Source organism: Limulus polyphemus, unplaced genomic scaffold, assembly GCF_000517525.1.
Source record: "Limulus polyphemus unplaced genomic scaffold, Limulus_polyphemus-2.1.2 Scaffold502, whole genome shotgun sequence".
NCBI lineage: Eukaryota > Metazoa > Arthropoda > Merostomata > Xiphosura > Limulidae > Limulus > Limulus polyphemus.
In genome coordinates, this window is record NW_013666112.1 from 285,480 (window position 1) to 302,145 (window position 16,666).

Sequence of the window (16,666 nt, forward strand, 5' to 3'; positions counted from 1 at the left end):
ATAGACCGTGGAAGTCTTTAGGTTTCCCGCCATTTTTACTGTTGATGTTCTCGTGCAAGTTAAAAATACATACATAGTTCGTGTTCTCCATGTTACCAAATACATGCAGTTCCATGTACTTTGCAAAAAAAAACTGGCGTTTGGTTCATTAAGTTGTTATTATATTGCACTCCCGTTCTTTAGAAGAGGAAACCAGCAAGCAAAACTTTTCCGAGTGTCATCTTGAACATTTTCCACCAACTAATAGTGATGATCTTCAAACATCACTAGATAAAGTACAGACCAAAATTAGTACGTACATAGATACTACAATGCATTTCTAATCAACATTAATTACAACCTAGCTGGTGAAATAAAATTTCCTATAAAATATCATGTTTCATTGTATATCACTACTTTTTAAGAGATCATTCCAATAGACAGTTTGTTTCATTCAGAGCAAGATCACAATGAATTGACGTTTTGTTTAATTAGGAGATAACCAACCAACAATATTCATTACTAAAACTAAACACAGTAAGAGATGTAGTTAGTCATATTAAAAAAATATAAGTTATTGACAGAAACGTACAGGAGTACAGAAAATCGGATGTTAACTGTAGCCTACCAATTGTCATTATTGCTGTATATTCAATACCAACATTATCGGATGTTAACTGTAGCCTACCAGTTATCATGATTACTGTATATTCAGTACCAACATTATCGGATGTTAACTGTAGCCTACCAATTGTCATGATTATTGTATATTCAGTACCAACATTATCGGATGTTAACTGTAGCCTACCAATTGTCATGATTGCTGTATATTCAATACCAACATTATCGGATGTTAACTGTAGCCTACCAATTGTCGTGATTGCTGTATATTCAGTACCAACATTATCGCTAGAGTCAGTAGATTCAGGTAATGAAATTATAACCGAAACTTAGACATGTTAAATGTAATCCAACTACCGATGTAATTACTGGACGTAATTAAAAGGATGGTGGTACAATTTAAAAACTTCCAATGAGTGAAGTCCATCTACTAAAGATTCTACCGTGGGTTATGAAGTTTGGTTATATTGAACAATAAAAGAGTGAATATATTAAAAAAAAGGCTTTGACACTCACTAAAGTTGGTTATTTTTGAACATGATAGAAGTGTATTTCCTAAACTACGATTACATCAACATTCACTGTAGCTGGACATGTAGTTTGGTTGTTTTCCACATGATAGAAGTGTATCTACTAAACTAGGATTACATCAACATTCACTATAGCTGGACATGAAGTTTGGTTGTTTTCCGCATGATAGAAGTGTATCTACTAAACTACGATTACATCAACATTGACTACAGCTGGTCGTGCAGTTTGGTTGTTTTCCGCATGATAGAAGTGTATCTACTACACTAGCATTACATCAACATTCACTATAGCTGGACATGCAGTTTGGTTGTTTTCCACATGATAGAAGTGTATCTACTACACTAGGATTACATCAACATTCACTACAGTTTGGCATGCAGTTTGGTGGTTTTCCACGTGACAGAAGTGTACCTACTAAACTAGGATTACCTCAACATTCACTACAGTTAGTTTTGATGTTTTCAACTTGAGAGAAATGCGATTGTATATTAAACGAGCATTATATTAACATTTCGTATAATTGGTCATGCAGTTTGGTTGATTTCAACCTGAGAAAAATGTAGCTACTTACGAAGATTCCCCTGACCAATTATTGAGGAGAAAGTCCTTCACCTTGTGTAGCTTCGCCATAGAAGGTATTTCTTGTGATGAATCTTGATTGACAGCAATCTGGACAGCTGATTTCCCGCCTTCTGGTTTTCGACTGAGGTCGCACTCCCCCTCCAGTAGGACTGTTGGAAGCTGTAGGTGGTCATCACTGTGTTGACTATTAGTCAGGATTGTTTGATCGTAATAATCTCGCTCTCGAATTAGTGGATCCTCTGAAATATCTGAACCTTCAAAACTAGGTTCATACTCTACACTACACACACTTAGTTGTGCAGATCCTGTACTGCTTACACCACTGGAACTATACATTGAATCGGAACTAAAGCACTTGTCGACAACTTTGTTTCGAAGGACTTTGTCCCGGGTGCTTTCTCCCACTTGTCCACTACGACAACTGTCGTGCTGTCCTGGATTCCATGATAATCGTTTATGGAAATTCTGATCTTTTTCTCTTTCTTTTTTCAACATCTCCACAGAGTCAGCAGTATGGTACCGCCAAGCTGTTCGCGTAGCTTGCTTTATGGGCAATTTCTTATGTTCTTCGTCTTCAGAGTCTGGCGTATTCTTCTCAGAGCTGGTTATTCCGACTACAGTGTCACTATCGAAGCTATGCACGGGACTGGGGCCCTGACTCGTCGGGGCACTGTGTGTCACAAGCCCCGATATATTCTTTGTCTTCAGAAGAGGCGGTTTATTACCGAAGTACCAGTGACGGGATGCTACACGAGGAGAAACTGGCGAAGTAACTGGTAGTCGTGAAGTGGGAGAAACATTCTTGGCTAATGGTGAAATTAACGGTACCTAGATGTAAAGAAACACTTTTTCATCTAGAGCCACGACAGTGACTCCAGCCAAATTAGAAAAATGGCACTACTGTTATATTATGTATAAGATCGAACTTTTGGTCAATTCTGAGATATTGTCATAGTTTTTCAAAGTGACATAAGTTCACTATTATTATGTTTCTGAACGAGACTAAACACTCTAACATCACAAATAAAAAATAATTTCATAGATCAAGGGAAATAGCCACTCAAAAAAGTAGTAGAAAGTATTGCTCTCGTTGATGCTGTTGTTGAGAAGACAGTAAATCAAGGTTTACATACTACAAAGGGACAGACTAATCTGAGCTAGAAATGCTGTTGTTTGCAATTCTCTACGATGTATTGAAGTTATTAATATACTGTTAAAATCAGTTTTCTCTTCGACACCCTATAAAGTTATTAATATTAATAACAGCATTATCGAAAAGATGACATGACCATCTATTCAATAATACTTTAAATTGTATTAATACTTCTTTGATCAAATTAAAACGATTATACACATCAAATATTAAGTTCATTTCAATGATTAAAGAAAAATTTATTTAAATATTTTTCATCCTTCAGATCAGCTAATAAAATAAGTCCACAATTAGCTAAAAAAAGTTTGATATAAAAAATTGATAAATACATTACGTTAAAATCAAGCTTTGTGTCGCATAAAATTGTAATTTAAAATAAAAAGTAGTGATATTTCACCAAAACACTACATGTAAAAAACAACCCAGCAGATTAAATAGACCAGCCATATAAAGATCTGATATTAGAAAAAAAAAGAGTCAAGTTACATAAAATGCCACGCATTGTAAACATATAATATTTAAAAAAAAAAAGTTATATAACACATCTAAAGATATAATGCAAAAGTGGCTAAATTAAAACAAAATATAATTGGAGCAAACTTCGCCTCGTCTTTATTTATGTTGCTACTAGTTCTTTTATTCTAACTTGGCTATTTTTCAAATGAAAAGTGTTTTAGTCAAATAAGTTTAACAACTCTGATCGTACAACTATTAACACGATTCGTGACATCAAGTCATTAGGGTGGTGATTTTGAATAAAGTGATTTCCGTGTCACTTTATTTTTTCTTTAGATTCATAATTCAACCAACATAACCGAGGATTCAAATGTAATAAAGATAACGTTATTGTCATGGAAAATAATGAAATAATTGTCAGAGTTTTCAAAACGTACCCCTTATACTAGTCGGAAATTAAAATCAATCAGAAGAATTTGCCCTTTTACAATAAAATGAATCGTAAAACCTTTCAAACAATGAAGTTTGGCTACTGATGTTTTAGGTTTTGCCTTGTCAATTTCCTAAATTGAAAACTTATCAACGTCATCAGTACCGTTAAAAAATTAAATAATAGGTTAAACAATCGCCAAGTTTTATATATATTTTTATTTGGTTGTAAGCTGTACGATCTGACGGAGAGCGCTAGCTGGAAACGTCATCCTTCTTTAAATAAAAAAACAAAACAAAAAATAAAAACATAAAAACTTGGCGATTGTTCAACCTATTATTTAATTTTGTTATTTTCGTCGCCTATGCGATTTTAACTATATTTGCCATCAGTACTGTTGTCAACTGCCTACTTTTATCTGAACATAACTTAATGTTTATCAATATGCTATCCATATATTTAGTTGGACTTCTTAGCTAAAGACCAGAGGTTCAAACATCAATAACTTCGGATCAAAGCAAGCTATCTACAAAGAACACAACTAAACTACAACCAAATAACTAATAATGTAGTTAATTTAATCTGACAGTCTAATTAGGAGTGTGTAGTGTCACTAGAATGTATTACCTCATCAGTTGGGTACCCTTGTTTTTATAGATATTTTGGGGATTAATTTCAAGCTATGTTTTACTGCAGACTTACAAGTCAAAGGTAGAGAGGGTTGAATGCGTTATATTAAAAAGATTTTGAATAATCAAATCATCAAGTCAAGTGACAATCACAGTCGCAGTGGGATGAAATGTATCAGAACTACATTCTGACATTGGCTCTTCGTAGTTAGTATGAATTCACCAAAAAGTGATCGCTTTGGGTAATTATATGTAACAGCCCTTTCCGACGCATAGACTTAGACCATAAAGATGTGTTCAGACGAGGAATTTAGACTTTTCAAGATGGGGATACCCTTTGTACTTAATGGCAACCTAAAACAAATTAATGTGGATCAACTTGAGATACAGGAACCAAACGGAAACAGACCTGCAACAAGTCGTTCCCCAGCAGTGGTAAGCAGCGTGTGACGTCTCGTAACAGGTGAGAATTCACGAACACAAAGGTCAGTGGTGTAAGCCGTCCACCTGTCCGAGGAAATAGTGTGCAAAATAAGAAATATTTCCGTGTGGAAAAGCGATACAAGTCACGTGTATACAAGTTGCGTCCACAACATATCCGTTCAGTCGTCGCATACCTCAAACAGATGGAGAATAAAACGGATATCAATGTTATTCCATACGAATACACATCAGTTAAGTATTTGGACGCAACTGTTATGGATTTTTATACGATCGGAATGCTGAAATGGGCGCTTGTAAACCGCTGTCCTCGTACACTAGATAAAGTATGGAAAACATACATGGAAAAGTGGTGTGTTTTGGATATGAAGATGAAGCCTTTTGCAATGGAAACTGTGCTGCATGACTATTGTCAAAAGACATCGTCGTCAGATAGAGCATGACTTGACGTAGTGACATGGACTGTAACGATGTGGTGAGGCTCCAAACCGTTTTAATATAATATACTCAACCTCTATGTATCTAAATGATAAGAAAGCAGTCGAACCCTTTGCTTGCCACAGTACGTTCAATCAGTGACGTCATGCAGCTAAATGCTTTGGGGGACACAGTCAGTGGTGAGTTATTAATAATAATCATACAAATAATAAGTGGGGTGCCTTTTACTTTTATATTATTAAATTTCCTCTGTTAATTTGATTTACTTATTGGTTTCCAATACAGGCAAGTATTTTGAAAATATTTAATCAAATGTTTATACATGGATTTGGAATTAATAAAACAGTGCATAGAGAACATTTGAGGGGGGCCCGTGCGCACCCCTGGTCCATGGACATGACACCATTGCGTTCAATATTCATTACACTTTTGAGCATATGCACAAATAAGGTATAAAAATTCGTTCAGTAGTTTCACTCCTAGACATTCAGATATGAAAATATATTTAACCTGTATGGAAGGAGGTGGATGAACCATCTCGTTTTCTTTTAGTTCCCCTAAGTCACCCATATGGTAGGCAGGTCCTACAGATAAGGTGTTGGGGGTGGAAGACCCTGAACCTGCCCCACGTAAGAAGAATGCTCTTCTTTCTGGTCTTGGAGATGTCACCGTCACACTGATTGGCCCATTACGAGTCTCCACGCTGTTTGCTCGTACCCTTTCATTGGTTGGTCCTTCTTCACTGCTAACACTGGAATTTCTTAGGTCACCTAGCTCGAAGCTTGTGGCTTTATTGCACTAAAAAAATAAGTGTCGTACTTAGAAAAAAAATGTTTTTCTTAGTAGAACATATTGACTTTTAAATTTGTTTGGATTGTGTTTTTAAGAGATGTTGATAAATATGCACTAAAGACAAACAAACACATTGTTCAAAATATACGATTAAATTATAAGTAACTAGAAACTAAACATGTTAGAAATGATGAAAATGTACTTTAGTTCTTTTACTTTATACACTAATAAATCAAAATTATTTTATACATGATAATTTTGTCCAGTTTAATCTTATGAGATCCACAGTGGCCAAAGACAACAACACATAATTGTTGAAGAATTAGTTTTCACCATGAACAGCACTTTATGTACATATGAGATAAATGGACAGGTTAGAGGCCATTATGGCTCAGGTGTACTCGTTCCTAATTCTATGCTACTGATCAGAGGAAGAGCAGCCAGCTAGCAGCACCAGTCGCCATAAGGGTTTGCAGGCTCTTTGAACCGAATAAATCGAGAGTAACTTTTTTTTTTAAAATGCCCACAATAAAAAGTGTGGAGTGTGTTTAGTTGCATCATGACTTGAACCTTGGCCATTCGATCCACAGACCGGCACATTAACCAATGGGCCACGTCCGGCCAAATGTTTGGGGAAACAGTATACTTTTAAGTGAAAACTCTTCCAGTGAAAGTAATGGATAGATGCATTTATCACAAACATAGCTAAACATAGTGTAACGACATACAAATAACAATAAGAAGACATATTCTACTGTAGGAAAGAGTTGTTTCCACTGAAAAAGAAAGAAAAAAAATGATAAAATGAGATACCGTTATTCGAAGAGCCACAGACAGACACAATAGATAGAAGCATTTATAGCAAAATAAAGGATGGTAGAATTCCCGTGGCGACTAATAAATACCAGTGTTTTCCAAATGTCTACAAAGAAACGTAGTGGAAATGATGTTTATGGTCGAAAGGGTACAGAAATATATAGATTAAATACGTAATGAAAGCCAAAAGCACCTGTGGAAATATGAAGTAGAGGGAGCTACTTACAGAGTATATTCGGGAACATACAACAATCTAAACATTGTGAGAAAGTGGCAAATCAATTAATCAAAATAAAATTCAGAAAATTGCTGAAAGCGAAAAATAAATTACTTAGAGTTTGATAAAATTAGTCAGTGGAGAGAAGTACAGGGAAGGAAAGAAATGTAAAGAGATAGGCCTACCGTAAAGACAGACATAGTGATTGTCTACACTTACAGTGGAAGGACCACACACTGAAGTTGTAGAAATGGGATCACTCGTGTCAACAGATCCACTATGGGAATGGATCAAACTGGAACGACTAGAGGTACGAGGAGAGCGAGAACCAAGTCTGGCAGCGGAAATAAACTCTTCCTCTTCCTCATAACTTGCTTGTAGAAAGCCCAGTCCTTTCTTCCCCTTGGCTGTTCGCTTAGCTTCCTGGTATAAATCCTATAGGTGAGATAGTGTTACTGTATCATTTATACTCACTTGATAATACTCAAGAGTCTGTATGTTTTATGGTTAAAACGACCTCTCGCTTGGGAAGTACGGAATGGAAAGTGATCACTGAATTGAAACATTACAACAATGTATAGCGGTTGGATACAACATCAACTTAGCTAACAAGCTTCTTCCTAGATTGTACTGAAACTACATTAACGGATTTTATTCGTTTCGATGTAAACGTACAGCCTAATATGTAATGTTAAATAAAAATGGTTTGAATTACATATCACGTGTAATATACTTTGATGTAGAATTAGTTTGCCAGAATTCAATGGACACGTTCTGACTATCAGCTGATAGAAGTAATTAGTTGCTGAGGTTTGTCTTAGGATTTTATGTCAGTTTCTAATTAACTCTATTTCATAGTTTTGTACACTGTATGGAATTATGAAATACCATTGTAAGAAGTTGGAAAATAACTTAGAGTCAAAAAGAAATGTTGCCTACGTGGAAATTCCGAGGTTTAGTACCTGCTTCTTTTACCCTATAAAAACTATAATTATAGATTAAATAATTAATACCTAAACTTATGGAATAAAACATATCATGAAGATTCAAAATTAAATCTCTCTAGTACAAATTTTCCTAAATAGGTTTTTACATTGAGTTACTACACTCAAAACAGTAAAAAGTAGCTTAAAATGTTTCAAAGAACACTTTATGCTGGATACCGTGGTTGGTTGGTTGAGATATAGAATAAAAGAATATTTTCTTTCTTGTATCGTAGCTTCGAGCGAGTCTACTTTCTATTACAGTTAACAGGATTAATTCCTTTTTCTTAGTGCAGGAAGGAATAAAAAACCTAGCACATTAAATGTGTTTTTTAAAACTAAATTAGTAATAAAAGATGCCATATAATTTATTTCACACTCATAAGAAAATCTATATTTAAATAATGCTCTCCTTTTCACAACTGAGAACCAAACATACCTGCGATCGTCGTATCGTGTCTACCCATATCTTCGATTCAGAAGTGTAAAGTACAAAAGCAGCGACAGCAACTTGTAGCTCACTGAGATACAGCACCACAAACCCTCCACCATCTCTGAGTTCCTGAACTCTCAATTTGTCTACCAAATATGGCTGCCGGATAACTCGAACTTTGTCCCCTTTCTTACCCAGAGACTTGCAGATAAGAAATAGGTCCGTAAATAGGAAACAGTGTACATCCACCTAGATGTATATAGATGGAGCTAAGTATAATATGCAAACGAAAAGATAAAAGTGCGGTTTAATTTCATGGATTATTATTATAACTAGTACACGAAGTCGAAATTTCCTTTACACGAAATTCTGATGTAACATATTCTTTTTTTTTTATAACAGCAGTTAGAATATGTTTAGAAAATCTATTAGCGATTGTTTTTACACTTTCCAAGCAAAGTTTGTGCATTATATGATTAAAAAATAACTTATTACACTTCACTGCATGGTGAATTTCACTTATTTTAAAATTTTTTAGAGACGTTTTGGTTGGTTAAGTAATTCAAGCTTCTCAAATGTTGCCCTGTATTATAACCGTTGGACGACAATACTGTTCACGAGGGTTAATAATACTATATATCGCGGTAAAATGTAAATTTAGTTTGATTTAGTATAGCCTTTTGATAAAAGTTTATAGGAAAGATGTCTCATTTTCTATGCTGTTGCCGTAGGAAACAATGACGCTTTATTCGTGTTTATGTCTGTGAATATACGTGTCATATGAAGGAACAATGTCTTTGAATAAAGATGTCGTGTGAATGGGAACGCAGGGACTTTAGTTGACTACCCTAGGTGATGTATGTGTAATAGTTGTTGGGGGCTAAGTTATGAAACTTTCTTCAGTTGAAAGCCGTTGGCCCTGTCATTTTAACGAATTCTGATCAACACAGCCAGATGTCGCGAGGCCTTTTGTATCATGCTAGTGTTGAATAGGGTAAACACAGAAATTCTATAAAAAGTTCGACTAAAAACTAAAACTACTTTAAAATTATTTGTAAGTGGAACTATGCTGTTGCTCCCGTTATCTCTTTCATTGAATGATATTGATACCAGTTTAGAATTGTATAATCACACTCTAATATATTAGAAGTCTTGAATAGGTATGTGATTAAAGTTAATCAGAAAAGTTTATTTTTTCTGCTTAATAAATCATATAATGCATATATATTCAAAACACATAATGAAAACAGTATTTCATTTAGTCAAAACAACTTTTTTATATACGTTTTAGTAATTTCATTGTTGAACCCATATCATTCAGCTCTGGTTTAAGTCTGTTAATAAATAACTTTTCTTTTATACGTTCTATATTAATCTTTGAAATTATACAGAAATACAGAGGGTTGATTAGTTACATTAAAACAATTTTGGAGCCACACCACGTTGTTAGAATCCATGTCGCTACACCCGCTCATGTTATATCTAATGACCATGCATTTTTGACAAGAGCACTGCAGCGTAGTTTACATTGCATGCAAAAGGTTCTGTCGTAGGATTGTCATGTCCAAAGCACACCAGTCATCCTTGTGTGCGTTCGATAATCTATATAATATGCAATTATGACGGTGTCCCAGCGCTCGTTTCAACAGTTCAATCTCACAGAAATACACAAGTACATGGAATATCCCTGTTTTGGAAATTATAGATGCCCAATCTGAATACAATTTAAGATATGAGTCTGAATATTTTGCTTTGGAAAAAGCTGCAACATGTTCTTCCCAATAGCCGTCAATTTTCGGTGGCATTCCACTACATACGTAACGCCAAACAATTCTAAAATGTACTACTGGTACATTCTATTCAACTGCAACATCACATCGCTTGTGCTTGTCACGTAACTTGCTGTTCGTTATATTTTATGACAAAGCTACTAAGGCTATCTGCCTCCGTCCCTAGTTTTGAACTGCCTACCAGAAGGAAGACAACTAGCCAGTAACACCCACTGTCAACTCATGAGTTACTATTTTACAAAATGATAGTGGGATTGATCGTAACATTATAGTCCTTCCACTATTGAAAGTGCGAGAATGTTCGACACCGATTTTCGATCCTGAGAGCCGCAGATTGCGAGTCGACTGCTCTTACCACCAGGTCATGCCAAGCCCTGTGTGAATAGCTGATTTGCATATTTATTTATTTTGAACACATGAAGTATAAATTTATTTAAACAAAATGTGCTAAAAATTCTATTTCATCATGGCTATAAAATAGTATGTATGAATATTTCCAAGAAGAATTAAACAGTATTAACTGTTTGTTTGTTTGTTATGAATTTCGCGCAAAGCTACACGAGAGCTGTCTGCGCTAGCCGTCTCTAATTTAGCAGTGAAAGACTAAAGGGAAGGCAGCTAATCATCACCACCCACCGTCAACTTCTGGGCTACTCTTTTACAAACGAATATTGTGATTGACCAACACATTATAACGCCCCCACGGCTGAAAGGACAGTATGTTTGGGGGTGACGGAGATTCAAACCCGCGACCCGCAGATTGCGAGTCGAGCGTCCTAACCGCCTGGCCATGCCAGGCCAACAGTATTGAAATGCTTTTAAATAAAAGTGGTTTTCAAATAGAATGATAGATGGCATTGTACGTAATTATTTGTAGATGATCAGCAATTTGAAACAAATAAAAATAAGTGCTCCAAAACAAACTATGACATTACTCTATCTAGGCAAGCATATACTAAATATAAAATACTGGTTATGTAAGTTTTTCATACCAGCTATTGACAAATTGACTTAAGAGTATTTTAAGCCTGAAAAATATAATACTTTTGTTTTTCACGTATAAAAAAAAGACAGGATTTCATAATTAAAGCACCAATATAGGTTCGATTGTTAGGTTGTTAGAAACACACCCGTTAAATTATTGATGAATAATAAATATATGTGTGATCACGCGCTTGGCGAATGTTTAAGATTATCGCTACAGGATATGATGAGAAGAGCTTAAGTATAAAAGAGAAAGACGTTTTCGATTAACGAACTTAAACCAGAGCTTAACGAGAAGGATTTAGCAAGGAAATTATAAAAATTAACATAGAATATTAATATTTTAAATATATTTTACAATGACAACTAAAGTTGTTGTTTTGTGTGTGTAATAATCAGAGGAGTTAGGGTAAAGGCATGACTAAACCCTATTTGGACTTTCCCACAAATATCCACACTTGTTGCCTATCTCATACTGACGTATTTCAGGTTGGGGTAAAGGCATGACTAAACCCTATTTGGAATTTCCCACAGATATCAACAGTGTTTACAAGTAAATCGATCGATAATAGGTGGATGATGGAATTTAATGAATATTACGAACTCAGTTTATATATATTAATATTTGTTTGTTTTGAAGTTAAGCACAAAGAAACACAATGGGCTATCTGTACTCTGCCCACCACGGGTATCGAAACGCGTATTTTAGCATTTTAAGTCCAGATATATTGCTGTGCCACTGGGGGACCAGTATACATTTTACCGTGTTTGTTTGTTATTTTAACTGATTAGTGATAAATAAATAAGTTTAGTTTAGTTTGTTTTTTTCGCGCAAAGCTACACGAGGGCTATCTGTGCTAGCCGTCCCTAATTTTGTCATCACCACCCATCGCCAACTCTCGGACTACTCTTTTACCAACGAATAGTGGGATTGACCGTCACATTATAACACCCCCACGGCTGAAAAGGCGAGCGTGTTTGGTGTTGGACGAGGATTCGAACCCGCGACCGTCAGGTTGCGAGTCGAGCACCCAAACTACCTGACCAAATAAATAAGAAATCTCACAGTAGAACTACTTAAAGCCAGTGGAAAATGGAGATGTAATGAGTCGCATGAAATATGCAAATTAAAGCAAGAGTGTATTCTGGAATTTTACTGGATACAACACAACTCTCTGTTTGATTCGACCATTTGATTAAATTCTATTACAAGTTATAATGATTTTGTTCTTCTGTAAATAAACATTCCTCTGTTTGTATTCACCAGTCCGTAATTCCTAGCACTGAGCTATATCCTATCTTTAACAAGTTTTATACTTTGCAAGTCCTTGAACACCACATTGGATAAAACAAAATCGTGCAGAAAAGCCATAAAAAACAATCAGATTACATGCCACCTTAATGGAAAACTAAGGTATCAATAAAAGTAATCTATAGCACCTAGGTAGCCAAGAAGATTACCTAAAAAATAGTAAAATACCGTACTTAATAAAACTGATATGCTACCGTAATAAAATAATGGGACTGATATTTCTATGTATCACTTACCTTATTTGAAGAAGAATCGCGTAGCTTCAGACCAGATCCTTCAAGTAACAGCTGTCTAATTTGATGATTTCCGCATCCAGGCATAGGGCACGTGAGGTCGAGGGACAAGTAACCGTATTCCTTCATCATCTATAGCATTATAAAAATTTAAAAAAAGATAATTAAAATACCAGATTAAGTCAGTTACTCGCATATATATATATTGCAGAAGTCGTCTAATTCTTAAAGAAATTAATTAGATGATAACTCACGTCATTTAAGTATTTTTAGTAGTAGCTTTCATGGTGGATATCCTTTGCAACTGCTTAAAACTGATGCTTGTCGAAGTGAACTGATCACTTTTAAGCATTTTTTCTGTAAGATAACTAAGTATTATATTCACACAAGTTTTTATCAGTTGTACATAGTAAAACTTGTTGATTTTATTCACAACGTTTCACCAGGTTTACCTGGCGTCATCAGGTAAAATACAAGAAATGAGGCTAAAGTAAACCTGGTGAAACGTTGTGAATAAACTAAACTATCGTTTTACTGTGTACAACCGATAAAAACTTGTGTGAATTTAAAAAAAAATAGTGTTTTCTAATATTTAAGTATTATATTGGTGTGACAGTTTAATATCAATTAAAGTAATTAATAGGTTAGTTCCAGACAATGATATTAGACGTGGAAATTATTTTCTGAAAATAAAGAAGAAAAATAAATAAATCAACCAATAGATATATATACAGTTTTTTAATGTTTCATCCTAACTTCAGCAATAGAATACTCCCAAGAGTTTGAGCGGTAAGCTTCATATCTTATAACGCTAAAGTTCGGGGTTCAATCCCCTCGGTGGACACTGCGCCAATAACCAGTTGTGTAGCTTTACCCTGAAAACAACAAACAAACTAGTAGTAGACTAATAAGACGAGTTCTGTTCACTTAATCTCTCCTAAGGCCCTTCAAATTCATATGTACGTTCAAGTTTTCCAAGTACTAAAAACCAGTATTGTGGTGACCATCAAGATGTGTACCTAAGCATTTAAAACCAATAAGTCATTCGAATGCTCGCCTAATTTTGCCACTGAAAAACAGCTGAACTAACTTACTGATGTCTGTTTTTAACAGAAAATTTCTGATTTTTTTTCCTAATTTGGATTCATGATCACAATAAGTTTCTATGAAAACTACTGAAATGGTAAAGAAAAAAAAAAACAGCCAGGAATAATTCAGTTCTCTGACTTTATTCTGGTTCACCAAGAGACATAAAAACACACTGTTTATATTACGAAACTACAGCCATATTTTACGTTTATACAATTAAACTGAATATTTCTTCGCTGTTTGAGATAAAGTAATACGTAAAAATTTATTTTGAAGAGATTACATTAGTTATGAACCTGACCTTTTCGAGTTCGTCGTTAATACTTTCGATTCCGTCATAGCTTTCAATTCTGTTTAGAATAGACGCCAGTCTCTCTCTCTCATGCTGCTGTCGAAGTGTGCTGTCAACGACACACACGAAGTTTTCCACACACTCATTCTGAAAACAACATATCTATTGAAAAGTAATTACGCATTACAAATAGATACACATGGAAAACTCAACATCGCATGAGCGTCTCATCTTTTTAATAAGGTACCTCTCAATAATGATAAGGGGTATAAACCCTCAATTTACCGTTTTTATACCGTTCACTTCTGATATGGTCCATATATGATATTGTTTTGAACAATTTTATGTTTTTGTCTGTGTAAAAAATTGACCACAGCTTTAGGTGAAATCACTTATTTTCTGTGTAAAATACTGGTGGTATTTTTGTTTACAGTGTTTCGTGTGATTAATAGTTTATTAGGCTTATTGAAACTATGGTCCCACAACAGTTTGATGAATGAAACAGTTTGGTAGCAAAACGCGTTTATAAAAACCGAAATTATTGGTAATTCTAGGACTAATGTGTCTACTCTCGCCCTCCACCAAAAAAAAAAAACCCCTCTCAATCCGGTCTAGCAGAATTATTCATCTCTACACTGTAAAGTACAGACTACCGTTTATGTTAGTTAAATTAACGCAAAAACAAACTTCTTGAAAAAATTGTGTGCGAAGACTAGGAAGCTAGTTTCCTAATCTTTGTACTAATATTCTGCTCCAAAAAATGTTTTTAGTTATTCATCATAATTTTTATTTTTCGAAAAGCTTTTATTGAACTGGTAATTAAATAAGAATATTTTCAGGAAATTTATTTTTGTCAATTAAGGTTATTATATTTCACGAAGACGAAATAAACTTTAAAAAAATGCTGTTACCCTTGATTTTTACAATGAACGAATAAAAATGTTTTCTGATAAAAACACCATGTTCATGGAAACTTTAAGTGAGATTTATCGTGTAATAAACTAACTCACATCTGACTAAAAGAAACTTGAAATAACAAACAAACTAACCATTTCTAACAATGCACTGGACTGTCCTTCATTGTCTGTTTTCTTCTTTATGGCTTTCAACAACAGAGAATACTTGGTCAGTCGCTGCATCGGTTTCACAAGCAGGTCAGTGAGACGAAGTCGTTCACAGTCTTTCTGAGTCTCGCACCACTTTAGTAAAAACACATGTAACACGAACAAAACATTTCCTTTCATATTTCAAATAGATGTAACATTATCGAAACATTTCCCTTCATATTTCAAATAGATATAACACTATCAAAACATTTCCCTTCATATTTCAAATAGATACAACACTATCAAAGCATTTCCTTTCATATTTCGAACAGATGCAACATTGTCAAACATATTCCTTCATATTCCAAATAGATGTAACATTATCGAAACATTTCTCTTCATATTTCAAATAGATGTAACACTATCAAAACATTTCCCTTCATATTTCAAATAGATACAACACTATCAAAACATTTCCTTTCATATTTCGAACAGATGCAACATTGTCAAACATTTTCCTTCACATTTTAAACAGATGTAACACTATCAAAATTAACCACTTCATATTTCAATAAACGATAAAAGGCTGATAAGTATTTATGAAATGAAAGTTAGGGAAAAAAATTAGAACTTTCTATCAGTTGAAAGCTGCTGATAAACTTTCTAAAAAATGGACAATATATTTAAGCTTTATATAATGCTATGATTGGGAAAAACTCTAATCGACTTCATATAAGGTTGTTTTGTTTTTTACTGATGTAATTTGTGATACTTGATGTCACATATACAAATGTAATACAGCACTGATGTATTTCCATCAAGCTGAAGCGTTATATAACTTTCTGATAAACATAACAAAATAAATTACACACACACACACTGATACAGAGAAGAGAGAGAGTTAACTACACTTTATAAGAACGATTTATATATGCTGATACAAATGATATCTTTAACACCTATTTTAATTGGTTCACTGCCAACTCTTGTCCATTCGATGTGCAGTTGGACTTTTGGCCGTCACCCGCAGCAACTTACTGGAGAGGAAATTACGATGCCAGGCAATGATAGGTAATGGTCCATCAATCTGTGCATGATCGATGATGGCTGGGATCATTGAATGAAGTACTTCCAAGGAAATTGAAACACCGTTCTTAAAAGAGCATATATATATATATATATATACAGCGTGGTCACAAGTAAATAGACACCACCTTTACAGAAAAAATTAAAATTTTCAGTCATATTCACATGAATTGATATATTTATAATTTAATCAATATCTAGTAGATCTTCCTTTTGCTTCTTGGAGTTCGTTGATCCTTTGGGGCATCGTGAGAATTATCTCGTCAATTTTAGATTGTGGGATTTTCGCCCACTCTTGCTTCAAAACTTGGAGTAGATAGATCTTCGAAGTTG

At 34.5% G+C, this 16,666-nt stretch overlaps 1 protein-coding gene across 1 annotated transcript in view; it reads right to left on the reverse strand.

Annotated features, from left to right (window-relative positions):
* Nucleotides 1-1,698: 1,698 nt before the first annotated feature.
* LOC106458698 (pleckstrin homology domain-containing family G member 5-like) overlaps nucleotides 1,699-16,666 on the reverse strand; it is a 29,042-nt gene continuing 14,074 nt past the window's right edge. The window contains exons 7-13 of the mRNA XM_022384972.1: nucleotides 15,251-15,400; nucleotides 14,211-14,348; nucleotides 12,824-12,952; nucleotides 8,508-8,750; nucleotides 7,305-7,520; nucleotides 5,771-6,058; nucleotides 1,699-2,541 (exon numbers count right to left, since the gene is read on the reverse strand). Coding sequence (XP_022240680.1) covers nucleotides 1,699-2,541; nucleotides 5,771-6,058; nucleotides 7,305-7,520; nucleotides 8,508-8,750; nucleotides 12,824-12,952; nucleotides 14,211-14,348; nucleotides 15,251-15,400 — 2,007 coding nt within the window. The remainder of the gene's footprint in view (nucleotides 2,542-5,770; nucleotides 6,059-7,304; nucleotides 7,521-8,507; nucleotides 8,751-12,823; nucleotides 12,953-14,210; nucleotides 14,349-15,250; nucleotides 15,401-16,666) is intronic.